Source organism: Oncorhynchus mykiss, chromosome 13, assembly GCF_057628025.1.
Source record: "Oncorhynchus mykiss isolate SJ-2025 chromosome 13, ASM5762802v1, whole genome shotgun sequence".
Taxonomy (NCBI): Eukaryota; Metazoa; Chordata; class Actinopteri; order Salmoniformes; family Salmonidae; genus Oncorhynchus; species Oncorhynchus mykiss.
The window spans coordinates 29,659,847-29,687,279 of NC_143034.1; the positions used below are offsets into that span (position 1 = coordinate 29,659,847).

The window sequence follows — 27,433 nt, forward strand, 5'->3', positions numbered from 1 at the left end:
GAGCATCTGCGCTAAATGACAAAAATGTAAATGTACATTTCTTAAGGGCAGGGTAAGTTACTTTCTAAATGTAATCTGTTATGGTTACTAGTTACCTGTTCAAAATTGTAAAAAGCAACTTAACTTTTGGATTACAGTAACGTAATCTGATTACTTTGGATTAATTTCCCCTTAAGAGGCATTAGAAGACAAAAAGGATACATCAAACGCATTTGGTGTCATCATAGCGGTCTCTGACTTGTGGTCAGACTCAAACTTGGCACTTTTTTCAATGCTGACTTGAATGTCATTGAGAAAACAGAAAGGTGTCCATGAATTTTTTCGCTCAAGAACCAGCAACCTCTTTATACCCCCTTAAGCAGGATTGGGGACTAGCTGATTACATGTAATCACTTACATTTCATCTGATTACAAAACAAACCTAACCTTACACTACCAGCAAAAATATTGTAATCAGATACTTTTGAAAAACTAGATTTCTTCTTGGATTACTTTTAAATTCACTTTTTTTTTTTGTGTGCCTGAGATCCAATTGCACAAGACAGTGAGATACTGGACTTATCTTAACTGGAGCCAGGGAAGGAGCTAAGGCACACTTATCTGTACTTCCAGACCAGTAGGATTCTATTCCATGTCTAAACTCCGATAAGGGACTGCTAGCTGGCAAGTATCATTGGTTGTTATCAATTAAAAGGTCTCTCTTTATACTGAGGCTTTCTTGACCTTTAACCATAGACAAACCAATGTCACGGCAAACAGAGAAACAGTTTTCAAAGTTAAGACCTCTATTCAATCTGTCTCGCTGAAGTGTTACAGATTGCACAATAGAATTGTAAAAGGTCATTTCCCATTGAGCCGAGGATATGCAGCATTTATGGTGAGTAGAAACACTGCCATATAATTTCAATCACGCTGTAACGCTGAACTTCCGCGATACGGATTGAATACAGCCCCGGATCTGATTTTATCCAGAATATTCATGAAATACCAAACAAAGAATAAATAAAAGGATTCAGAATGAAAAACTAAATGTAGCAAGCAGCACCTCAAATCTCAGGCTTAATTAAGTCTATGAAAAATGTTTGAATCATCTCTTTGCTATGAAATTCATATCAGGACTGATTTTCACATCACACAAGACACTCACTCCTCAGGGGATTTTTTTTTGAAGCGGTCTGGTGAGAAGGACAACATGCCTGATAAAAGTGTTATATTTATTTAAAGAAAACATTCCAGATCAACCGATATGGTAATGACGACATGAATATTGTGACGCAAATAGCAGAAACATCTGTCTTACACAATACATGTCGAACTCCACAACGAGAGCATGAACATTAACACAAACATGAAAACACACACCAACAACAAAAAACACCAGGAAAACTAGTGTTGTTGTGTATTTGGTTTATTTGACTGACGTCATCTCCTGCCTTATAAACCAGTCAGCAAAGCAGTCTACCGTCACAGAGAAACACCTGATTGCTTTAATTTCTCCTTCTACATCTTCAAAGTTTAGTTTTGTTTCCATATCTAAAATGTTAAAACTCAAAGCAGGATAACTAGAGATGTGATTCTGAGCATGGCTGACAGACGGCATTGTGGACGTTTTTGCTGAAGGTGTCAGTGATAGCAGTGAAGGCTGCAGTACCTCCTCCGTACCCTACAGGGGGAGCTACTGAGCGTAGTGAGGCTTGGTTATGACAGAGTGCGCAGCCGCTTATGCTGAATGCATGGCATGTGTTACCGGTTACCGTGACCGGTTCAGTCCACAGGCAAAGCATTATTGTCCATTCCTTTCTAGGGTGATAGCCAAGCTGAGGACTTAAGAGGCAAAAAGGTGAGGGTAGAGTCCAGGGGGGAGTACTGTACAAGGAGAGACACCGTGTGGGCGAGAGCGTCTGTGAAAGGGGGAGAAACAGCCCTCTCCCATCTCACCATCCCACTGAGGTCCAAGGCAAACAAACACCAGCAAATTAAAAAAATATATAAAAGTGGGAAAAAACCCCAACAAAAAATCAAAGAAAAACAGGAAGGTAATACAGAGCAAACCCAAAAAGCGACCCCTAATAGAGGCACATTAATGGCGATACCGCACTTGGAGCGAGTGTTGACCAGAGGGGTAACCCTTGTTAAAAAAAAAAAAGGCACCTCCGGACTCACTGAACTGATTTTGACCATCTAAGTTCGTCATATCAAGAGTAACGTCAGACCTCTGTGAGTCTAACAGGCAGAGACGGCGCGGTATTATGGGGTATATCGTGGCTCATGAGGTACCTGAGCTAGCGTTGGAGGTTGACAGGAGAGCTGTGGCTTTTGACAACAAAGACACTGAACTGAAGAAGTGCTATGGAGCGTTACTGTGTATTTACCAGTGCACTGTATTACACAAAGGTCTGAAGTCACTCCTGTTTTTTGACCCAACTTCTCTATCCCAATCTTCTTGAAACTCCCTTTCCGCTAAAATAAACCAAACACGGCTGGCAAATAAAATCAAGGTTAAAAGAAAAAAACAAACAAAGATAGAAGAAAATTGCCAGACTTTTCTCCAAAAAGTGTAGCGGATAGCAGGTGGAAGGTTGGCACACAGGGGAAAGGGCTGCCTAGGGCTGGTGTGTGTGATTCTGGGGACAGTCCATACAGTCCTCATAAGCCTGTGTGCGAGGATGCAGAAAAGTAGCAGCAGAACCCCACCCCCCCCGGGGATGCAGTGGGCGCTGTGTTTCTTCTTGTCCAGCCTGGGAGTGCTTCTGGCTGGGGTCTGTAGGAAAGACTGGGGATGGGCATGGGCCAAGCAGGCCTCAGCCAGGACTCTGGAATCGATACTTCAGGACCCCAGCAAACTGCTCCATGTCTCCCGGTGCTGGGGCTTCTCAGGCGGGTATGGTTCAGCCGATGAGTGGGGGGGACAGGGGAGGGGTCTGGAGCAGCAGAAGCATGGAGGCTGTAGAGAGCTCCAAGCTAATTCATTATTGCTTTGCAGGTAGGGCAGACAGGTAGCATCAGTCTTGGGATTAGAGCTGAGCAGTAGTCACCCATTGCACTAAGGACACGGGGTAAGCCTGTGGGCATAGGACAATGGAGATGAATGGCAAAGGTTGGTGAGTTTAGAACAATTGGGTGAGGGCGCAGGGATGCAAGGAGGTCTGGTTAGTCCTACAGTATAGCATGGTAGTGGACATCTGTATGGGCATCGGTTTGTGTCCAAGGCAGTGGGCCAACTTTGGGCTCATCTGTGCTCTGTTCTACTTTCTCACACACCAGAAGCGCCCCGTAGTCCGCCATCTTGTGAGTGAACAGTGAGAGCAAGTCTACTGGCTACAGCGGGGGGGGGGGGGGGGGGGGGGCTTCAATAAGGGTCGTGCGGGTGTCCGTGAGCCACGGCCTTCAGGCCCAGAGTCGTGTGTGAGAGAGGGTATTGTCTATCTCTCGATAACCTCTTGACCCCGATGCATAGAGGTCATAGAAAGGTAAACGTAGAGGTCATTCAGGTAGCGACACCGCCCGTCTCCCCCAGCCAAGGCTGGAACCTTTAAAATAGACCTATTATTCATCTCTGTATACACGCAATTAAATATACACGCTCCTCAGCACTGCCAAGTCTACAATCAATAGCTTCATAATAAGAATATGAATAAAACGATCAAGAATAATAATATAAGTCAACATAATAACACGAGTTTGTCAGCAGCCATCACTATAGGACATTCAGGGGTGGTAACAATTGCATATGTACATTAGAAGTCATTTACATCCTGGCTCCGAGGGGAGACAGGTCAGGGGTCAAAGGTAAAGTTCGAGGGGGGGGAGGGGTTATCTGAGCCTCTTCTCCGCTGAGTAGATGGACATGTAGTAGTCGTTGCTGCCCACCGCCAGGTGGGGCTGTTGGGACACAGGGAGAAAGAGAGAAAGAGAGAGAATATAACAGACGCATAAAGACAGGTGTAAAAACATTCCTTTTCCAAATCATTTTGTGTAATTAGGTGTGATGAAACCTAATAGGTTTAGTAGGTTTCGCAGAGTATAGTTTAAGAGACATAGGGATAACTCCTTGTACCCACGCAATTCCAACTCGTTCACTTCAACGCATTATTCACCCAAATCGTAGTTCCCATGTTACGCTATCTAGTTGGGATTCAGACTATGAATGAAGAGAGTAAAGAATGCCATAGTACCCAGTAGGGATGGAAGGCCAAACAGCTGATGGCCCCGATCCTTTGGCCCATGAAACCGTCATAATACTTGATGTTGCTGATCACGTCACCGTTGGAGTTGTACACGGCTATGAACTGGTTCATCGATCCACTGGGGAAAGGATGAAGGAAAGAGTGAGAAATTAGCATCATAGCTGCTAGACCAAATGTAGCAAACGTTGAAATCGTCAGACCCCCCACCCCCTTCACACGTCTAATTCCTCAAAGTGAGTTTAGACCAAAGAGTTTGATAGAGGGCTAAAACGGGTTACACCCACCTACTGTCCTCTATGGAACTCTATGGTTTAGACCAATTATAAAGGCAGTAAACCTGTGAACTCACCAGGCGAACAGGTTGGCCTGCGGATGGATGTCCAGCGCCGTTAACCCCTTCACCGTCTGCAGCACGTTCACAGAGTCCGGCGACCGCAGCTCGAAGAACCGCACGTCTCCATCGACACTGGGGAGGAGGACGAAGGAGTCCAAACAGTACATGACATGTCATCACATCCATTTAGATCTACAGGAAGTAGGGCCGCTGGTCTTGGACCGGGCCACAGACGGGCGAGAAAACTAGAGCGTGTGAGAGAGTCAAGAGTAGTTGTTCGACCATATCGGGACACCCGACCGTCACAGAGATAATCCAATCAATCAATCAATCAACCGTTGACATCACTCATCAACGAGCACTACCTGACACTAATGACTTTGCCGTCCGTCTGCTTCTGCAGGTGGGCCTTGACCACCCAGGACGAGTGTTCCCGGTACGTCATCACACGACTGTGGGGAGACAGAGAGGAAAAGCGTCATCAACTTTAGTCCACCTACAACCATGTCGCTGTTCACGGGAGAGACAGAGGGAGATGTGAAAAGCAGCGTGGGTGGAGGGACTCCCACACAGTTATCAACATGCAAGACGCCACACAGTGTAAAAGTGACCGGTGTTTGAGAATTTAAAGCAGTGCCGTTGTGTTGAACGGAGTCTATGTTATCGATCAAATGTATTTATGAAGCCCTTTTTACATCAGATGTCACACAAAGTACTACACAGAAACCCAGCCTAAAACCCCAAACAGTAAGCAAGGCTGTAGTGTGTGCATATGGCCATTGGGTGTCGCCCTAAGTACATGGGTATAAGCACTATTGGACGGCCCATCGCCATGGTAACAGCATCCTTGTGTAACTGAGGCACTGTGATTGAAGATTGAGGAGGAAAGTTGCCCCTAAGCACAGATCTATGCTCTAGATGACCTAACCCCAAATCCCAGCTTTAAGAAGTCGAAAACAAAATCTGACCCTGGGCCAGCAGTAAGAAGCAAACAGAACACCAAAGTGAGGACCAAAGCCTATCCCTGTTGCCTTGGCGAAAAATAGTGACAAACTCTGTGTAAGAGTGTGCATGATTGTGTGTGTGTGCCTGAGTGTGCATGTGATGCGTGTGTTTGCTTAGCCCCCTACTGGTTTTAAAGGAGAGCACATAGGGAACGGGTGCTACAGTCTCAGTGCCTGAGGGGAAGCACTTAAATTAACATTAACATTAATTAAAGATTTATGGGACACTATGGCTTAATTGCCCTGTTTTCTTTTTTTTTTAGGGGGGTGGGGGTGGGGGGGGGCATTAGAAGATGCACACAGGGTGTGGCTGGAGAGCTCCACAAATGAGAATATAGCAAAACTCACTTTATGAACAACTCAATGAAATGACAGTGATATGAGTCATACAATAAACAGCCAGTTTATTAGGTACACCACCCCGTTCACGAAAATGGATCGCTCCCACAGAGTCAGTCAGTCACGTGGCCATGGCTTGCTATAGAAAGCAGGCAGACAGACATCGAGGCATTCAGTTACTGTTCAATTGAATGTCAGAATGGACTAAAAGAGTGACCTAAGCGACTTTGAGCGTGGTATGATCGTGGTGCCTCAGTATCTCAGAACGGCCACCCTCCTGGGTTTTGCACACATGACAGTGTCTAGGGTTTATCGACAATGGCGCGACAAACAAAAAACATCCAGTCAGCGGCAGTCCTGTGGGCGAAAACAGCTCGTTGATGAGAGGGGGTCGAAGGAGAATGGCAAGCTAACAGGCGGACCACAAAGACAAATAATGGCGCAGTACAACAGTGGTGTGCAGAACGGCATCTCGGACAGCACGACTCAATCTGCGTGTGAAGCGTTTCCGACACCTTGGAGAATGCCCCGAAGAATTCAGGTTGTTTTGGAGGCAAAGTGGAGTTCCACCCGGTACTAGATTGGTGTACCTAAAACTGTCTGGTAAGTGTATATGAGATGACGAAGAAAAAATGATTAACAGCTTTACCTATTTTGCTTTGCTCATACGATTTTACAGTGTGTCTGATGATAACTAAGGGGATTTTTTTTTAAAAGCACTCCTGCATAAAATATATCCGATGCTAATGAGCGCTTCATCAAACATTAAGACACACAGCTTCGCTTTGTGCTACTGGGAATAAGCAACCCTATGATTAGTAATGAATTAGGAAGATTAGAAGCCCATTCACGTTTACCTCCAGTCACATTTTAGACAGAATAATGTGATGAGGTACATGTGCGTGGCAGGGATGATTCTCATTGTTGAAGCCTTATGAAAGTCAAGGTGTGGAGGCAGCATTAAAAGTTTGTGTCTGCGTTTGTGTGAGCGCACGGGCGGGCGTGCGTGTGTGTGTGCGCGACCACTCACCACTCGTTGGCGCCCATCCTCCTGTCATAGAGGCGGACCGAGCCGTCGCCCAGCCCCGCGGCGATGAGGGACCGCTGTGAGTCACATGATAGGCTAGTCACACAGCTGTCTGCCCCCGTTGGGATGTCCTGGTAGACACACACACACACACACACACACAATTAGTTCAAGCAATGTCAACAAAAAAAAAAGGTAATCACATAGTCGTTGCCGTGACATAACGAACATTGTGGTTGTCACGGCGCTCATTAAACTTGGAGTAACTGGCTAACAACTCGATCAAATCACGTCTTCAGCTGACTGATGGAGAACGTCGTCTGGGTTCTGCCGTCAATACAGCCAGAGACAGGGCAGGGCTCGCATACCTACCATACTACTGTCTGTCCAATAAAGGGTTAACAGGTTGAATGGAAATACAACCGATAATGTTGAGCCAGGTGCTGAATACCAGGATGCATTCAGTGCCTTCAGAAAGTATTCATACCCCTGGACTTATACCACGTTTTGTTACGTTACAGCCTGAATTCAAAATGTACATTATTCTGTACAGGCTTCCTTCTTTCCACTCTGTCACTTAGGTTAGTATTGTGGAGTTAACTACAACGTTATTGATCCCATCCTCAGTTTTCTCCTGTCACAACCATTAGACTCTAACTGTTTAAAAGTCACTATTGACCTCATGGTGAAATCCCTGAGCGGTTTCCTTCCTCTCCAGGAACTGCGTGATGAAGAAAGCCTGTATCTTTGTAATGACTGGGTGTATTGATACACCATCCGAAGTGTAATAAATCATTTCAACATACTCAAAGGGATATTCAAGGTCTGCTTTGTTTTGTTTTTTACCCATCTACCAATAGGGGCCTTTCTTTGCGAGGCATTGGAAAACCTCCCTGGTCTTTGTGGTTGAATCTGTGCTTGAAATTCACTGCTAGATGATTAAATCGTATGTGTGGGGTACAGAGATAGGTAGTAGTCATTCAAAAATCATGTAAAACACTATCATTGCGCACAGAGTGAGTCCATGCAACTTATTATGTGATTTGTTAAGCACATTTTCCCTCCTGAGCGTATTTAGGCTTGCCATAACAAAGGGGTTAAATCATTACTAAAGACATTTGAACTTAAATTATTATAATTTTTTTTAAATACATATGTAAAACATTCTAAAAACATAATTCCACTTTGTGAAATACCTCACAGGCCAGTGACACACAATCTCAATTGAATCCATTTGAAATTCAGTCTGTAACACAAGAAAATGTGGAACAAGTCTAGGGGTATGAATACTTTCTGAAGGCACTGTAAAAACCGATACGTAAGAAAGCAGGGGAAAGTATCCACAGTCCCACAGAATGTCATAACGCTCCCAATGGACCTTTTGGATTTGAGGTTTGTCCCCTGAGAAATCATGGACGTGCAATAGGCAACTGTGACATTTCAAAAACATTGCCATCGATAAACAGGCTAGTTATGATCACTGTGTGTTCTCTTCACCTGGACCTTCATCTCCCTCTCCGTGTCCCAGATCCTGATGACCCTCACGTCTCCAGACGTCATCAGCAGCCCCGTCTCCTGCTCCCAGTCCACCACCATGCCTGCACCTAAGAGGACACCGGTTAGTAACACACACACACACTGACAGAAATATTACAAGGGAGCACACACACAGGCGGAAAGATTACAAGGGAGCACACACACAGGCGGAAACCAGTGGTTATCATTGACCATGACGCAGCTGTCAATGCCTGGGAGTTTGAGGTATGATCTACCAGCTGAGCACGGGTTCTGGTGGCATCTGCCAAGAGTTCTCAGACACACTCAAACAGGAAACACACCAGCTGAGTCAACTGTGGGTCAAATGAAAGGTCACTGTCTGACACCAGCCATCAGGATATCACTAATACCTATCCAACCCTAAGGTTAGAGGGCTAGGGGACGATTTGGAAGGGGACAAAAAGCCTTTCAGACGGTTGCCAGTCCTGTGACTCACAACAGGCTGAGATTAAAAGACCCACTCCTCTAGGGCGGCGCACAATTGGCCCAGTTCCGGATTAGTGGAGGGTTTAGCCGGGGGGGGGGGCTTTACTTGACTCATCGCACTCTGTCTCCTTGTGGCGGGCCGGGCGCCTGGACATCAGGTGAACCGTGTTTCCTCCGACACACTGGTGCGGCTGGCTTTCGGGGTCAAGCGGGCGGGTGTTAAGGAGCGCGGCTTGGCGGGTCAGGTTTCGGAGGACGCGTGACTCCACCTTCGTCTCCCGAGCCCGTTGGGGAGTTGCAGTGATGAGACATGATCGAAATTGGGTAGGGGGATTAAAAAGTGTGTAAAAAAAAAAATAATAACCAAATAAGAAAAGACCAACTCCTCCACCAGATGTTGCTACTGGCAGGCAGCAGTGACAGGTTCTCACACCCAGAGAGAGAGAGAGAGAGAAAGAGAGAGAGAGAGAAAGGAGAACGAGAGGAGCCCTCAGCACCTCCATATGCTGCTACTGAGTGTGTGACACCTGGCAGAGGGCCGGGGGCGTAGCCTAACCTTGACAAACAGGCAAAGACTGGCAGAGGGAGACAGCTTCCCAGAGTGTTGTACTTGTGCTGTGTGATAGACAGGTGTGGAGAGGAACATGGGATAACTCTGAAAAAGCAGCTGTGGCCTTTGCAACACACTGTATAAACACACACACACACACACACACAGCTCCTCTTCCTACTTTTCCTCCTCCGACATATGATCTCCTTCCTCTTCCCCATCATCAACAATCCCAACCCTGTTCCATCAGTCTGGTCCAAATCCCTCACAGCCCTGTTTCAAAGCCCCAGTGTGGCTAGCTCTGGCGTCACAGCTACGCGGGCTGTTAGCTAGCTCAGGCTCACATGCAGACGCGTGGGGGAACACTTCACAGAATGTACTCAGCCACCCACAGAGCTGGGACCCTCACACACACAAACTTCTGTGATTTCCTCGTTGCACACACTAACACGCGTGCACACACTCACTCACAAGCACACTCGCAGAACGACTGGCCCCATTCAGAGACTGAGGGAGAAGAGGAGGCATTCCTTTGAAGTCCGGAGCTCTGTGTTAGTGAGAAATTCCCATTTCTGGTTGATGGGGAGAGAAAGCGAGTGTAGCAGAGAAACCCTAACCTTGTTTATTCTTACTATTCCAGGCAGATAGTACGAAAGTCGATGAATACAAGCAAGGGTTGGAAACCCTAAAACATTTCCAATCATTTTGATCTGAACAGAAGCACAATTTTGTTTTAGTTCCATTCCAATGTTCCGACCAGCATAACAAAGTTCTGAACCGGTTCGAACCAGAAGTACCGGTTTATATATACACCGAATAAAAATATAAACTCAACATGTAGTGTTGGTCCCATGTTTCATGAGCTGAAATAAACGATCCCATTCATTTTCTGTATGCACAAGAAGCTTATTTCTTGCAAATTTTGTGCACAAATTTATTTACCTCCCTGTTAATGAGCATTTCTCTTTTGCCAAGATAATCCATCCATCTACCTGACAAGTGTGGCATATTAAGAAGCTGATTTAACAGCATGATCATTACACAGGTGCACCTTGTCCCGGGGACAATAAAAGGCCCCTTTAAAATGCCTGGCTTCAGGTCACCTCGGGGTCAAACACATTGAGTTCATTCACAGACTCTATAGGCCACTAGTCAACTTCCCTAAAATGACAGAATCAATCCCAGTTCCCTACGGCAGCCTAACCAGTGAGGCAGGGATTTGACAAGTCCACACAGAAATCAATAGCGCCATTGTGTATGGAGATGTGTGACTGAGGGAGTGGATGAGGGAGTGCAGCCTAGGCATTGCTGCCTCGTCACAATCGGATTCTCGGGGTTTCTTCTTATACACAGGGGAATACCTCCTCGAATATATACTCTACCCCTCTCCCTCATTCTCACACTGTCCCTCTCTAACCTCCATCTCAAATTCCCTCCCAACTGGAGGCCCATTGTTCTCCTTAATAACGACTACAAAAGCGGCTAATGATTTAGTTAGCATTAGCATAATGTATAATTGAATGGATATTCGAGGCTGCCTGTGCGTGGGTGTTGCTGGTGCGTATATGTGCTAGCTGAGGTTAGCCCTACAGTTAGTGTTTGCATAAACTAGCGTCAGCGGTCTCCAGTGGCTACGATAGCCCCATTCCACTACTCACCTCTGCCCCTGGCTCTACTTCCCTAATCCCATTCTCTCTATAGCTCTCCTTAGATGTCCCTCAGTGTCACGTTATATTTCCATCACTTGTTCTTTCGCTCCAGGGGACGAGCACTGCCTCTGCATTCCACACCATTAATCACCTGTTGATGGACTGGCTCTCACACAGCGCAGGTTATTAAAGACTGCGCGCCGACTTCACACTTCCCTCCTCTCTCTCTTTCATTCCCTTAATCGTGTTTGCTTTGAAAGTGTCCTCTGGGACCCAGGTGATGGAATTAACTAGGACTACGCTGCACAAGGCTGTAGTTAACGATGAGGCCGTCACCATGGATGGGGTTGATTTGATGGACACGGACACCGGTAGTTTATGACGCTTTTGGCGCTAGGCAAGTTAACCTGTGAGCTGACGAGAGGAAAAAAGCTCTAGAGTGGAGCCTGTATTTAACCTGTATTACAGGCTAAGGGACTCAGTGTTTAGAGCAGTGATGACTAAAAACCTTGGCACAGTTATTTGGGTTGGGTCCAGAGTCGCTGAGACATCTGAGCCTTCTCTCATATTCAGTCTCTGTTTTAGTTTCTGTTGTCCCCCTCCGTCTGTTCCTCTCCTAGTCCCTCTCTTTGTCTGTCTGCCCCCCCCCTCCTCCCTCTGTTCCACGCTCTCCCTCTCTGTGTACTTATCCTCTTTTAGTCCCGCATCTCCCAGCCACTACCTCCCAGAGGCCTTTTTAACAAGCCTCCAGCCATCCAGTGTACGTGGAGTAGGACTGCCCTACTTTCACTCAAACTTCCCCAGTCTCGTCAGAGAAAAAAAAGAAAATGAACAACTTCCTCAAGCTGCTGCAGTAGAACGAGAGGAGAGATAGACGAGAGAGAGAATGAGAGAGGGGGGAGAGAGCAATATGTTATAAACGACATCTGCATGAGAACTTAATTAGGTCTGCGCTCTGTCTGTGTGGACGGGAAGTCGATGTGGGTCTCCCTCTCCGGAATGCTAAACAAACACTAATGATAACTCCACAGGGTGTAATGAGGGCTGAGAGGGAGACGGCGCTGCTCCACAACAGATAGAAATAAACAGCACCCAAACAGGCAGGCAAGGCTCTCCCTCTCTCACCCATCTCTCTCCCCCTCTCTCACTTTCCTCCTCTCTCGGTCAACCCCTCACTTTCTCTCCCTATCCCATCCATCTCTCTACCTCTACCCTCCCTCCCAATCTCTATAGTCTTCTCTCCGACACAGTTTGCATGCCAATTCAGCTGCAGGGGAAAAACCCAAGTCTGGACGAAGACAGTTTTAAGGCCACTTTGCTTGGCTGTGGAGGGAACTAATCACAGGTACTGTAGGGAACTAAATCATGGGTACTGAGGCCTCAGGGCTAGAGGAAGGAGGTCCATTAGTTCTACTATCAACATCCCACATTACCAGCAGGCCTCTAATTATACAAATTAGATGATTGAGGATGCCCCCCCAAAAAATCTGTTATAACCCATATGGGGGTGCCGTGTTGACAGTTGTAAGACTAAATGGGGGTTCCCTGTAATTCCAACCCTGCAGCGATACTGGGCCGATAGAACCAGAAACGGCACGTTCACGCTGCAGTTGAAGCATTGCTCTAACTACGTCTACACATACTGTTTTGTGTTCATTTATTCATAAGGGTCAAACGATGCAAAAACAATTCCTGAAAACTAAAATGACAATCACGCTCTATCTGTGTGTGAAAGCTTATAGTTCAAACTACACAGTTGTCTGGGCAGAGTTTGTCACCCTTCATGTCTGTTTTGTACTGGTAGGAATACACGATACCAAGCTTTGGCCTGTGGAGAGAGGGATACTGAAGAAAGGGAGGCCTGGGGGGGGGGGGGGGGGGGGGGGATCGTCGAATGGAGGGATGGACGGGTCAGTAACAGGAGGAAGAAGTAGTGCAGGGGCAGACTGCTGGAGTTTGTGCAGCACACTGAGTGGGAAAGGGAAAGGCGGCAGAAGCACTCACCTCCCTGTCCCTTACTCCTGTCAAGATAGATGGAGACCCGCCTGGCCAGACCTGCAAGGGGAGGAGCAGAAAGGAGGAGGGAGATGGGGAGGAGCAGAAAGGAGGAGGGAGATGGGGAGGCGCCGGGGAGAGGGGAAGGAGAGTCAGAAGCACATCAGCCCCAGCACTACATACCGTTAAGCAAGGACCCCCCCACATGCACAGACACACACACACTCACTCTGACGCATACACGCAGTCTCGCACACGCACTCTCTCTGTGTATTAGTTTGTGCGAGTCTGACAGACAGACATAGACAGACAGACACAATGAGCAGTGGAAGAACAAGGCCACAGTTTCCCCAGCATGACATCTTCCAAATTAACACCACGGACACGCCCGGATCAAAAACAGAGAGATATTCCACGACTCAACTACTGGCTGTGCATTTAAAGCAGGCGCCAGATAGCTACACTCCATCTTAAAAAATATATATACCCTATGGCCTTGGCCAAAAGTAGTACACTATATAGGGAATAGGGTGCCATTTGGGATGTAGATAATATCTCATCTAAAAGCCTGGAGGGCAGAAGAGTCTAAATCCCCTGTACCACAGGGAGGACGAGTGTGTGTGTGTGCACCTTGTTGAATACACGTGGTGTTGGTGTTCACGTATGTGAGTGTGAATGAGTGTGTATGTACACAGTAGAGGTCGACCGATTAATCAGAATGGCCGATTAATTAGGGTCGATTTCAAGTTTTCATAACAATCGGAAATCGGTAATTTTGGACACCGATTTTTTTTTATTTTTAACACTTTTATTTCATCTTTATTTAACTAGGCAAGTTAGTTAAGAGTGGTGGGTTAACTGCCTCGTTCAGGGGCAGAACGACAGATTTTCCAATCTTGCAACCTTACAGTTGACTAGTCCAACGCAATAACGACCTGCCTCTCGTTGCAGGAGACTGCCTGTTATTCGAATGCAGTAAGCCAAGGTAGTTGCTAATGCTAGTTGCTAGCTAGCATTAAACTCAATCAATCATAATCACAAGTTAACTACACATGGTTGATGATATTACTAGATATTATCTAGCGTGTCCTGCATTGCATATAATCTGACTGAGCATACAAGCATACAAGTATCTAAGTATCTGACTGAGCGGTGGTAGGCAGAAGCAGGTGCGTAAACATTCATTCAAACAGCACTTTCGTGCGTTTTGCCAGTAGCTCTTCGGTGTGCGTCAAGCATTGCGCTGTTTATGACTTATGGTAATGCTGCTTCGAGGGTGGCTGTTGTCGCTGTGTTCCTGGTTCGAGCCCAGGGAGGAGCGAGGAGAGGGACGGAAGCTATACTGTTACACTGGCAATACTAAAGTGCCTATAAGAACATCCAATAGTCAAAGGTTAATGAAATACAAATGGTATAGAGGGAAATAGTCCTATAATTCCTATAATAACTACAACCTGAAACTTCTTACCTGGGAATATTGAAGACTCATGTTAAAAGGAACCACCAGATTTCATATGTTCTCATGTTCTGAGCAAGGAACTTAAACGTTAGCTTTCTTACATGGCACATATTGCACTTTTACTTTCTTCTCCAACACTTTGTTTTTGCATTATTTAAACCAAATTGAACATGTTTCATTATTTATTTGAGGTTAAATTGATTTTATTGATGTATTATATTAAGTTAAAATAAGTGTTCATTCAGTATTGTTGTAATTGTCATTATTACAAATAAATAAAAATAGTCTGATTAATCAGTATCGGTATCCGCGTTGAAAATCATAATCGGCCGACCTCTAGTACACAGAGTACAAAACGTTAAGAATAGCCTCAATTCGTAGCGGCATGGACTCTACGAGGTGTCAAAAGCGTTCCACAGGGATGCTGGCCCTACAGTTGTGTCAAGTTGGCTGGATGTCCTTTGGGTGGTGGACCCTTCTTAAGACACGCGGGAAACAGTTGAGCGTGAAAAACCCAGCAGCGTTGCAGTTCTTGACACACTCAAACCGGTGCTCCTGGCACCTACTACCATACCCGTTTCAAAGGCACTTACATCTTTTATCTTGCCCATTCATCCTCTGAATGACACAATCCATATCTCACTTGTCATAAGGCTTAAAAATCCTACTTTAACCTGTCTCCTCACCTTCATCTACACTGATTGAAGAGGATTTAACAAGTGACATCAGTAAGGGATCATAGCTGTCACCTGGATTCATCTGGTCAGTCTGTCATGGAAAGAGCATGTTTTGCACATGAATGTGTGTGTGTCCGTACTGCAATACAACAGGACTAACTGCATATAGCATAGTGACAATTAACACCAATACATCTATTACATTGTGGGGGAGCTGGCAGCCTTGTTCTGCTAGAGGAAGATTAAACATAAAAGCAACATAAAGTCAACGTGGCAGGAACGTAGGCCAGAGTTAGAAGACCTCAATGAAAGGAGGCAAAACGACGAGGAATAGCACCCGACACAAGCTACTGGGTGGAGGGGAGAGCCTGTGTTATGGAGATGGGGGAGATTTGGAATGTGTGTGTTTGTGCTTCTGAAGCAGTTACAAATCGGTGCCAACGATGATCTCACAATGGCATCTGTTCATTTGAACGGCGCTAGCTGTGTCAACGCAAGCTTGAGCTGCGCAGACCCTCTCCACCGCTCTCCACCTCCAAGGTGAAGTGGTGGCTACCCTGCTAAATCCTGATTGCGGAATACCTGACAGCTCTCCGTGTGACGCTAGTTAAGTGTGTCGCCTCTCAGCAGGTACCCTGAGCAGGGACTCTGCTCATCTTTGTCAATACACTCATAAGAAAATAATTCATTCTTGATTTGACCTTTATTTAACCAGGCAAGTAAGTTAAGAACAAATTCTTATTTTCAATGACTGCCTAGGAATGACTGCCTTGTTCAGGGGCAGAATGACAGATTTGTACCTTGGTCAGCTCGGGGATGCGATCTTGCAACCTTTCGCTTACTAGTCCAACGCTCTAACCACTCCCCTGCCGCCCCAGAGCGTCTCTCATTCTATGATTCTACACAGAGCTGTCAGAGCTAACGTCCTACCAGCTAGCGCGCTCGCCTGCCCTCCTCCTACACGCCCACCACAGATAACAAGTGAATGTGATTCAGCTATGTCATACAACAGCTCGTCCTTGGCCTGTATGTACTCACACACTTCTTATATTTCTACTTCCGTACATTTTAGTTACAGTTGTTTATTCATATACTGGATTCCTGACATAGCTCAACTCTTAATATATCTACTGCTGTACATAGCATTCTTCGCATATCTCGAGGATATACATTTTTTTATTTATATTTTTTATTTTACCTTTATTTAACCAGGAAAGTCAGTTAAGAACAAATTCTTATTTTCAATGACGGCCTAGGAACAGTGGGTTAACTGCCTGTTCAGGGGCAGAACGACAGATTTTGTACCTTGTCAGCTCGGGGATTTGAACTTGCAACCTTTCGTTTACTAGCCCAACGCTCTAACCACTAGGCTACCCTGCCCTACGTATAGATTGCGTTTGGATGACTGTTACAGCGCTTTTTGGGTTGTTAATTAGATTCACACCGACGCGTCTTCATTTCTTTACAGTTTACTGCATTGTTAGGAGCTAGTAACCATAAGCATTTCACAGCACCCGCGATGACATGGGCTAAACTGTGCATGCCACCAATAAACGTCGTTTTGATTTGACGCAATTCTAACTCAAGCCTAAACTGCACCAAAATAAATTCCTAGATTAGTATGAAACATTGCACATCGTCCCTGACAAATGAACGAATGAATGAATGCAGAATGAAGCAGCCAATTTCCTGCACCTGCCATCCACAAGCATAGCCGATTATACTGAATGGCCACGTCAGAGAAATACAGAGAGGAACATGGACAAGCGATTTGCAGATGTAGAGTGGGAAATATGACAGGGGATGGAGAATTTAGTGGAAAAGGGATGTGGGGAGATGAGGGTCTGAATTCTGAGCGGGTGGGGACTAGGTGGATTGAGGGTTTGGGGTAGTGGGGTGGATGGGAATTGGGTAAAGGTTGTATTGTGTGGCGGTGGTGGTGGGACTGGGGGTAAAACGGAGGTCGATGTGGAGGTACACTGAGGGTCTAGGCTGATAAATAGAGGAGGTCTAGGGGGGGTAAATAGCGTGTTTACTGTGGGCGCTGGAGGAGGGCTGACCTCGGGTGGTGGGGAGCATGTCGGACAGGCCCTGCCACGCCGTCACCATCTCGGGGTTCCGCTGGTCCGCAAAGTTCTTCCAGATACGCAACGCCCCGTCATCTAGAGGAGGAGGGTAGGGAAGAGAGAAAAAGAGAAAAAAAGAGCGAGAGAAAGAGAGCACGAGAGAGGATGGTTGGAGAAAGGAAGGAGGGTGACCGAGAAGGAAAAGAGAAAAAAAAACGTTAGATATTATCATTCAAGGTTAGAGGTCGCTAACAACTTCCATATTTACACTTGCACAAACACTTCCTCCCTTTGTGCCCATGAGAGACGAAGCATGTGCACGTGGATTTGCATTAACCACTACGGCCTCGAGCGCGTCCGTGACCTAAGAGTGCCGAAAGAACACAACAGAAGCACAGTCTATGGCTTGTATCCCAAAAGGCACCCTATTCCATAGATAGTGCACTACTTTTGACCAGAGCCCTATGGGTGCACTATATAGGGAATAGGTTGCTGTTTGGGAGGCATCCTATCCCTTAACATGCATCCCTTAACAAATCTCTGAACAAAAGTTTTTACATTGGGTCTACAACAAAGCAACTTTCAAGCAATTTGACCTCGTCTCTTCAGCCTCTAGCCTCCTTCAACTTTACAAACTCATATGTACAATACAATGCGCTTGTGCCTCTCCTTCAAGCCTGGCACCTTCCCACTGCTTTCAAGCCTACACACACACACACACACACACAGATGAGTACACTACACGCGCATCACTCAAGTGCACCACTGACCCATGGCAACACACCGCTGCGTTAACTCGGATTAATCAAATAATCCAGTATTAATAAACTCCCGCGGGAAGCCGGGTTGGCCAAGTCCAGGGTAACAGGGTCTTGTTTCTCTAGTCCTCCTGAACAGATTTGTCAAAGAAACCCTGAGCGTTCAGTTTTGAGCCACTTAGCCTAAGTCAAGGCCATGTTTCAATGTAGTCTGTTCTTCCTAGAAGCAATGACTCATCGAGCTTGATCCTTCACGTCAAGTTAGGGAAGAACTTCAAAAATACGGATGCATTTTGAAAGTATTCAGACAGGATTGCAAACCAGGGTGAATGAATGACTATGTTTAAAATTACAGACAAAATCACATTACTGTATATGACTTTGGAGCCGCAAAGCATTTTAATACAGCCCTGCGATAATTAGTTTCACATGAGAGAAATAAAGTGAACAGAATGGTGCTCTCCAGCAATTCAATATAACGCTGCCGACTTAATTCCTTTTATACTTATTTAAGACGGCATTTGTCACCCAGGGAACAATGTGCGCGTGCTCCGGTCTGAGGATGTGAGTCAGGCGTTGGAGGCTTATTAAGGCTTCAAGGTCTAGGAGGGAGGAAACATGCACATTTATTTGCTGCAAAATGGTGTAATTGAATTGAGGCAACTTGGATCCATTTAGTTCCTGCATTGTTCAAGATCTCTGCATTCAGTTCGATTGGGTGATGCTGAAGAGATTGACTGTTTGTTAGATATTTTTTTTTAACGTGTATGTGTACTTGCATATGTTTGTGTGACGCGCAAGATGATTAAGTCTGAGTGTATGTGCGTGTTCGTGAGATGATTGAAGGGGGGAGAATTTATATTCTACTTTATCCACAGCAACTTAAAGGAGCAATTCGGGTTAAGTGCCTTGCTCAAGGACACGGCGGCAGATTTTTCACCTAGTCGGCTAGGTGAATCGAACCAGCGATACGGAGTATAGGTGTGGACAGAGTATAGGTGTGGACAGAGTATAGGTGTGGACAGAGTATAGGTGTGGACAGAGTATAGGTGTGGACAGTGTATAGGTGTGGACAGTGTATAGGTGTGGACAGTGTATAGGTGTGGACAGTGTATAGGTGTGGACAGAGTATAGGTGTGTACAGAGTATAGGTGTGTACAGTGTATAGGTGTGGACAGTGTATAGGTGTGGACAGTGTATAGGTGTGGACAGAGTATAGGTGTCGACAGAGTATAGGTGTCGACAGAGTATAGGTGTCGACAGAGTATAGGTGTCGACAGAGTATAGGTGTGTACAGAGTATAGGTGTGTACAGAGTATAGGTGTGTACAGAGTATAGGTGTGTACAGAGTATAGGTGTGTACAGAGTATAGGTGTGGACAGAGTATAGGTGTGGACAGAGTATAGGTGTGGACAGAGTATAGGTGTGGACAGAGTATAGGTGTGGACAGAGTATAGGTGTGGACAGAGTATAGGTGTGGACAGAGTATAGGTGTGTACAGAGTATAGGTGTGGACAGAGTATAGGTGTGGACAGAGTATAGGTGTGTACAGAGGTGTGGGTGGACAGAGTATAGGTGTGTAGGTGTGTACAGAGTATAGGTGTGTACAGTGTATAGGTGTGTACAGAGTATAGGTGTGGACAGAGTATAGGTGTGTACAGAGTATAGGTGTGTACAGTGTATAGGTGTGTACAGAGTATAGGTGTGTACAGAGTATAGGTGTGTACAGTGTATAGGTGTGGACAGTGTATAGGTGTGGACAGTGTATAGGTGTGGACAGAGTATAGGTGTGGACAGAGTATAGGTGTGGACAGAGTATAGGTGTGGACAGAGTATAGGTGTGGACAGAGTATAGGTGTGGACAGAGTATAGGTGTGTACAGAGTATGGGTGTGTACAGAGTATGGGTGTAGACAGAGTAGAGGTGTAGACAGAGTAGAGGTGTGGACAGAGTAGAGGTGTGGACAGAGTAGAGGTGTGGACAGAGTAGAGGTGTGTGTGTGTCTGACCTGTAGCAGTGAGCAGCAGGGAGTAGTCGTGTCCGTTGAGGTACTCCATAGCTGTGATGCGGGTGTAGCGAGGGTTCCCGTTGTAGAAATAGTCCAACCTCTCCGCCTTCTCCCAGTCCCAGAAACTACAGAACACACATAAACTTCAGTCACTGACAGCACTTCAGTCACTGACAGCACTTCAGTCACTGACAGCACTTCAGTCACTCCCAGCACTTCAGTCACTCCCAGCACTTCAGTCACTCCCAGCACTTCAGTCACTCCCAGCACTTTAGTCACTCCCAGCACTTTAGTCACTCCCAGCACTTTAGTCACTCCCAGCACTTTAGTCACTCCCAGCACTTTAGTCACTCCAGCACTTTAGTCACTCCCAGCACTTTAGTCACTCCCAGCACTTTAGTCACTCCCAGCACTTTAGTCACTCCCAGCACTTTAGTCACTCCCAGCACTTTAGTCACTCCCAGCACTTTAGTCACTCCCAGCACTTTAGTCACTCCCAGCACTTTAGTCACTTCCAGCACTTATACATCAAACCAAGTGTCTGTAGCACTGCCAGCTATGTTTCTATGTGCGTCACTGGACTGTGTCATGGCCCTGATAGGGGACAGACTTTTTCTCAGGGCTGCCACTACAGCATGTGTCTGAATGACCTGGTTCTGATGACTTTCAAACTCTTTTCACAGAGACGAACACAAATAACCCACACCATATGGCTTGTTTCCACATATCCAGTCCTCAGATCAGCAAACAAACACAGTCAATGGCCACATCTCAAATGGCTTCCTCTTTCTCCCATACTGTCGTGCTCCTTGTGTGAAAAGTTTCTGAAGGCACTGCTTGTCTCTGGCCAAAGTAGAGCATCGCGTACAGGGACAGACTCATACGAGACAGTCAATAATGCGTCTCAAATATAGCTGGGGCGTTGCGCACAAGACAGCAGTCTCTCACCAGATGCTGTCTTTGTCTGCCACGGCGATGCAGGGGTTGAAGGGGTGGAACTTGACCACGGAGGGAACGCCAGGGTTACGGTTGATGAAGATCTGGTCGTCCAGACGCGTCACGCCTAGAGGGGGAGGAGACACTGAGCACTATCAGTCACCTGACACCAAACAAGAATCAAACAGTCAGTCATAGATAAATAAAAAATGTACAAAATGTAAACGGTCAAACAATTACAATCCATATACATATTATTTGCCTTCATCAATTCATGAAAATAAGTCAAGCGGTCTATATTTATATGGGTGTGTGACTGTGGTATCATGATAGTAAAGATATGTTTGGATGAAAACACTCTTGTAACTCCCATAAAGGCCGGAACATTTGCTTGTGAGAGCCCTATTCAATAGTCCAACAGTCGCATTACAATCCTTGTCTAAAAAGGTCTGGCTTCGCTGCCATGACAAGCATCACTTGTGTCGTCAAGGTGTCCTTCGGGCTATCTGGAATGTCTCAAAGAGGACTGTCAAGAATTTCAGAGAAGAAATACTCATTGAAAAAAATATTTCATAAAGTCGGGAACAAAAGAAATACCGGAGGAAAATGTTTTTTAATCTAGCCTAGCAAGACCTTGGCAAGGACTTCCGACTTTGAAAAGGTGTTAATTAAAAGCTAGTCTTGTCTGTGTCGTTTTCTCTACCATGCAAAATTCAATACTGCAAGCGGGAAACCTTGTATTGTTGCTTTCAGCAAACTCATCATGTCTTTCATCACAAATAAAACAGTTCAATCAGTTTAATCAGTTTTTTAGAAGCCTTTGAGGTTGATTCCCCGGCTCTCTACTTTCCTGTCTCTGTTCCCCGGCTCTCTACTTTCCTGTCTCTGTTCCCCGGCTCTCTACTTTCCTGTCTCCGTTCCCCGGCTCTCTACTTTCCTGTCTCTGTGTTCCCCGGCTCTCTACTTTCCTGTCTCTGTTCCCCGGCTCTCTACTTTCCTGTCTCTGTTCCCCGGCTCTCTACTTTCCTGTCTCCGTGTTCCCCGGCTCTCTACTTTCCTGTCTCTGTTCCCCGGCTCTCTACTTTCCTGTCTCTGTTCCCCAGCTCTCTACTTTCCTGTCTCTGTGTTCCTCGGCTCTCTACTTTCCTGTCTCTGTTCCCCGGCTCTCTACTTTCCTGTCTCTGTTCCCCGGCTCTCTACTTTCCTGTCTCTGTTCCCCGGCTCTCTACTTTCCTGTCTCCGTTCCCCGGCTCTCTACTTTCTTGTCTCTGTTCCCCGGCTCTCTACTTTCCTGTCTCCGTTCCCCGGCTCTCTACTTTCCTGTCTCCGTGTTCCCCGGCTCTCTACTTTCCTGTCTCTGTTCCCAGGCTCTCTACTTTCCTGTCTCTGTTCCCCAGCTCTCTACTTTCCTGTCTCTGTGTTCCCCGGCTCTCTACTTTCTTGTCTCTGTTCCCCGGCTCTCTACTTTCCTGTCTCCGTTCCCCGGCTCTCTACTTTCCTGTCTCCGTGTTCCCCGGCTCTCTACTTTCCTGTCTCTGTTCCCCGGCTCTCTACTTTCCTGTCTCTGTTCCCCAGCTCTCTACTTTCCTGTCTCTGTGTTCCTCGGCTCTCTACTTTCCTGTCTCTGTTCCCCGGCTCTCTACTTTCCTGTCTCTGTTCCCCGGCTCTCTACTTTCCTGTCTCTGTTCCCGGCTCTCTACTTTCCTGTCTCTGTTCCCCGGCTCTCTACTTTCCTGTCTCTGTTCCCCGGCTCTCTACTTTCCTGTCTCTGTTCCCCGGCTCTCTACTTTCCTGTCTCTGTTCCCCGGCTCTCTACTTTCCTGTCTCTGTTCCCCGGCTCTCTACTTTCCTGTCTCTGTTCCCCGGCTCTCTACTTTCCTGTCTCTGTTCCCCGGCTCTCTACTTTCCTGTCTCTGTTCCCCGGCTCTCTACTTTCCTGTCTCTGTGTTCCTCGGCTCTCTACTTTCCTGTCTCTGTTCCCCGGCTCTCTACTTTCCTGTCTCTGTTCCCCGGCTCTCTACTTTCCTGTCTCTGTTCCCCGGCTCTCTACTTTCCTGTCTCTGTTCCCCGGCTCTCTACTTTCCTGTCTCTGTTCCCCGGCTCTCTACTTTCCTGTCTCTGTTCCCCAGCTCTCTACTTTCCTGTCTCTGTTCCCCGGCTCTCTACTTTCCTGTCTCTGTTCCCCGGCTCTCTACTTTCCTGTCTCTGTTCCCCGGCTCTCTACTTTCCTGTCTCTGTTCCCCAGCTCTCTACTTTCCTGTCTCTGTTCCCCGGCTCTCTACTTTCCTGTCTCTGTTCCCCGGCTCTCTACTTTCCTGTCTCCGTTCCCCGGCTCTCTACTTTCCTGTCTCTGTGTTCCCCGGCTCTCTACTTTCCTGTCTCTGTTCCCCGGCTCTCTACTTTCCTGTCTCTGTTCCCCGGCTCTCTACTTTCCTGTCTCCGTGTTCCCCGGCTCTCTACTTTCCTGTCTCTGTTCCCCGGCTCTCTACTTTCATGTCTCTGTTCCCCGGCTCTCTACTTTCCTGTCTCTGTGTTCCTCGGCTCTCTACTTTCCTGTCTCTGTTCCCCGGCTCTCTACTTTCCTGTCTCTGTTCCCCGGCTCTCTACTTTCCTGTCTCTGTTCCCCGGCTCTCTACTTTCCTGTCTCCGTTCCCCGGCTCTCTACTTTCTTGTCTCTGTTCCCCGGCTCTCTACTTTCCTGTCTCCGTTCCCCGGCTCTCTACTTTCCTGTCTCCGTGTTCCCCGGCTCTCTACTTTCCTGTCTCTGTTCCCAGGCTCTCTACTTTCCTGTCTCTGTTCCCCAGCTCTCTACTTTCCTGTCTCTGTGTTCCCCGGCTCTCTACTTTCTTGTCTCTGTTCCCCGGCTCTCTACTTTCCTGTCTCCGTTCCCCGGCTCTCTACTTTCCTGTCTCCGTGTTCCCCGGCTCTCTACTTTCCTGTCTCTGTTCCCCGGCTCTCTACTTTCCTGTCTCTGTTCCCCGGCTCTCTACTTTCCTGTCTCTGTGTTCCTCGGCTCTCTACTTTCCTGTCTCTGTTCCCCGGCTCTCTACTTTCCTGTCTCTGTTCCCCGGCTCTCTACTTTCCTGTCTCTGTTCCCCAGCTCTCTACTTTCCTGTCTCTGTTCCCCGGCTCTCTACTTTCCTGTCTCTGTTCCCCGGCTCTCTACTTTCCTGTCTCTGTTCCCCGGCTCTCTACTTTCCTGTCTCTGTTCCCCGGCTCTCTACTTTCCTGTCTCTGTTCCCCGGCTCTCTACTTTCCTGTCTCTGTTCCCCGGCTCTCTACTTTCCTGTCTCTGTTCCCCGGCTCTCTACTTTCCTGTCTCTGTTCCCCGGCTCTCTACTTTCCTGTCTCTGTTCCCCGGCTCTCTACTTTCCTGTCTCTGTTCCCCGGCTCTCTACTTTCCTGTCTCTGTTCCCCGGCTCTCTACTTTCCTGTCTCTGTTCCCCGGCTCTCTACTTTCCTGTCTCTGTTCCCCGGCTCTCTACTTTCCTGTCTCTGTTCCCCGGCTCTCTACTTTCCTGTCTCCGTTTTCCCCGGCTCTCTACTTTCCTGTCTCCGTTTTCCCCGGCTCTCTACTTTCCTGTCTCCGTTTTCCCCGGCTCTCTACTTTCCTGTCTCTGTTCCCCGGCTCTCTACTTTCCTGTCTCTGTTCCCCGGCTCTCTACTTTCCTGTCTCTGTTCCCCGGCTCTCTACTTTCCTGTCTCTGTTCCCCGGCTCTCTACTTTCCTGTCTCTGTTCCCCGGCTCTCTACTTTCCTGTCTCTGTTCCCCGGCTCTCTACTTTCCTGTCTCTGTGTTCCCCGGCTCTCTACTTTCCTGTCTCTGTTCCCCGGCTCTCTACTTTCCTGTCTCTGTTCCCCGGCTCTCTACTTTCCTGTCTCTGTTCCCCAGCTCTCTACTTTCCTGTCTCTGTTCCCCGGCTCTCTTCTTTCCTGTCTCTGTTCCCCGTCTCTGTTACCCGGCTCTCTACTTTCCTGTCTCCGTGTTCCCCGGCTCTCTACTTTCCTGTCTCCGTGTTCCCCGGCTCTCTACTTTCCTGTCTCCGTGTTCCCCGGCTCTCTACTTTCCTGTCTCCGTGTTCCCCGGCTCTCTACTTTCCTGTCTCCGTGTTCCCCGGCTCTCTACTTTCCTGTCTCCGTGTTCCCCGGCTCTCTACTTTCCTGTCTCCGTGTTCCCCGGCTCTCTACTTTCCTGTCTCTGTTCCCCAGCTCTCTACTTTCCTGTCTCTGTGTTCCCCGGCTCTCTTCTTTCCTGTCTCTGTTCCCCGGCTCTCTACTTTCCTGTCTCTGTTCCCCGGCTCTCTACTTTCCTGTCTCTGTTCCCCGGCTCTCTACTTTCCTGTCTCTGTTCCCCGGCTCTCTACTTTCCTGTCTCTGTTCCCCGGCTCTCTACTTTCCTGTCTCTGTTCCCCGGCTCTCTACTTTCCTGTCTCTGTTCCCCGGCTCTCTACTTTCCTGTCTCTGTTCCCCGGCTCTCTACTTTCCTGTCTCTGTTCCCCGGCTCTCTACTTTCCTGTCTCTGTTCCCCAGCTCTCTACTTTCCTGTCTCTGTTCCCCGGCTCTCTACTTTCCTGTCTCTGTTCCCCGGCTCTCTACTTTCCTGTCTCTGTTCCCCGGCTCTCTACTTTCCTGTCTCCGTTTTCCCCGGCTCTCTACTTTCCTGTCTCCGTTTTCCCCGGCTCTCTACTTTCCTGTCTCCGTTTTCCCCGGCTCTCTACTTTCCTGTCTCTGTTCCCCGGCTCTCTACTTTCCTGTCTCTGTTCCCCGGCTCTCTACTTTCCTGTCTCTGTTCCCCGGCTCTCTACTTTCCTGTCTCTGTTCCCCGGCTCTCTACTTTCCTGTCTCTGTTCCCCGGCTCTCTACTTTCCGGTCTCTGTTCCCCGGCTCTCTACTTTCCTGTCTCTGTGTTCCCCGGCTCTCTACTTTCCTGTCTCTGTTCCCCGGCTCTCTACTTTCCTGTCTCTGTTCCCCGGCTCTCTACTTTCCTGTCTCTGTTCCCCAGCTCTCTACTTTCCTGTCTCTGTTCCCCGGCTCTCTTCTTTCCTGTCTCTGTTCCCCGGCTCTCTTCTTTCCTGTCTCTGTTCCCCGGCTCTCTACTTTCCTGTCTCTGTGTTCCCCGGCTCTCTACTCTCCTGTCTCTGTTACCCGGCTCTCTACTTTCCTGTCTCCGTGTTCCCCGGCTCTCTACTTTCCTGTCTCCGTGTTCCCCGGCTCTCTACTTTCCTGTCTCCGTGTTCCCCGGCTCTCTACTTTCCTGTCTCCGTGTTCCCCGGCTCTCTACTTTCCTGTCTCCGTGTTCCCCGGCTCTCTACTTTCCTGTCTCCGTGTTCCCCGGCTCTCTACTTTCCTGTCTCTGTGTTCCCCGGCTCTCTACTTTCCTGTCTCTGTTCCCCGGCTCTCTACTTTCCTGTCTCTTTTCCCCGGCTCTCTACTTTCCTGTCTCTGTTCCCCGGCTCTCTACTTTCCTGTCTCTGTTCCCCGGCTCTCTACTTTCCTGTCTCTGTTCCCCGGCTCTCTTCTTTCCTGTCTCTGTTCCCCGGCTCTCTTCTTTCCTGTCTCTGTTCCCCGGCTCTCTTCTTTCCTGTCTCTGTTCCCCGTCTCTGTTCCTCGGCTCTCTACTCTCCTGTCTCTGTTCCCCGGCTCTCTACTTTCCTGTCTCCGTGTTCCCCGGCTCTCTACTTTCCTGTCTCCGTGTTCCCCGGCTCTCTACTTTCCTGTCTCTGTTCCCCGGCTCTCTACTTTCCTGTCTCTGTTCCCCGGCTCTCTACTTTCCTGTCTCCGTTTTCCCCGGCTCTCTACTTTCCTGTCTCCGTTTTCCCCGGCTCTCTACTTTCCTGTCTCTGTTCCCCGGCTCTCTACTTTCCTGTCTCTGTTCCCCGGCTCTCTACTTTCCTGTCTCTGTTCCCCGGCTCTCTACTTTCCTGTCTCTGTTCCCCGGCTCTCTACTTTCCTGTCTCTGTTCCCCGGCTCTCTACTTTCCTGTCTCTGTGTTCCCCGGCTCTCTACTTTCCTGTCTCTGTTCCCCGGCTCTCTACTTTCCTGTCTCTGTTCCCCGGCTCTCTACTTTCCTGTCTCTGTTCCCCAGCTCTCTACTTTCCTGTCTCTGTTCCCCGGCTCTCTTCTTTCCTGTCTCTGTTCCCCGGCTCTCTTCTTTCCTGTCTCTGTTCCCCGGCTCTCTACTTTCCTGTCTCTGTGTTCCCCGGCTCTCTACTCTCCTGTCTCTGTTACCCGGCTCTCTACTTTCCTGTCTCCGTGTTCCCCGGCTCTCTACTTTCCTGTCTCCGTGTTCCCCGGCTCTCTACTTTCCTGTCTCCGTGTTCCCCGGCTCTCTACTTTCCTGTCTCCGTGTTCCCCGGCTCTCTACTTTCCTGTCTCCGTGTTCCCCGGCTCTCTACTTTCCTGTCTCCGTGTTCCCCGGCTCTCTACTTTCCTGTCTCTGTGTTCCCCGGCTCTCTACTTTCC

At 47.8% G+C, this 27,433-nt stretch overlaps 1 protein-coding gene across 4 annotated transcripts in view; it reads right to left on the reverse strand.

Moving 5' to 3' along the window:
- Positions 1-1,392: 1,392 nt before the first annotated feature.
- The window catches only part of LOC110485936 (regulatory-associated protein of mTOR), a 212,740-nt gene continuing 186,699 nt past the window's right edge, over positions 1,393-27,433 (reverse strand). For 2 of the 4 annotated variants that reach the window (XM_036940601.2, XM_036940599.2), the window contains exons 27-36: positions 20,985-21,099; positions 20,037-20,161; positions 17,241-17,366; positions 13,078-13,128; positions 8,389-8,495; positions 6,895-7,022; positions 4,887-4,973; positions 4,537-4,653; positions 4,176-4,305; positions 1,393-3,882 (exon numbers count right to left, since the gene is read on the reverse strand). In XM_036940601.2, the coding sequence (XP_036796496.1) occupies positions 3,814-3,882; positions 4,176-4,305; positions 4,537-4,653; positions 4,887-4,973; positions 6,895-7,022; positions 8,389-8,495; positions 13,078-13,128; positions 17,241-17,366; positions 20,037-20,161; positions 20,985-21,099 (1,055 nt within the window). In that variant the 3' untranslated portion in view covers positions 1,393-3,813. The remainder of the gene's footprint in view (positions 3,883-4,175; positions 4,306-4,536; positions 4,654-4,886; positions 4,974-6,894; positions 7,023-8,388; positions 8,496-13,077; positions 13,129-17,240; positions 17,367-20,036; positions 20,162-20,984; positions 21,100-27,433) is intronic. The other 2 variants (XM_036940602.2, XM_036940605.2) reach the window with 2 other exon arrangements.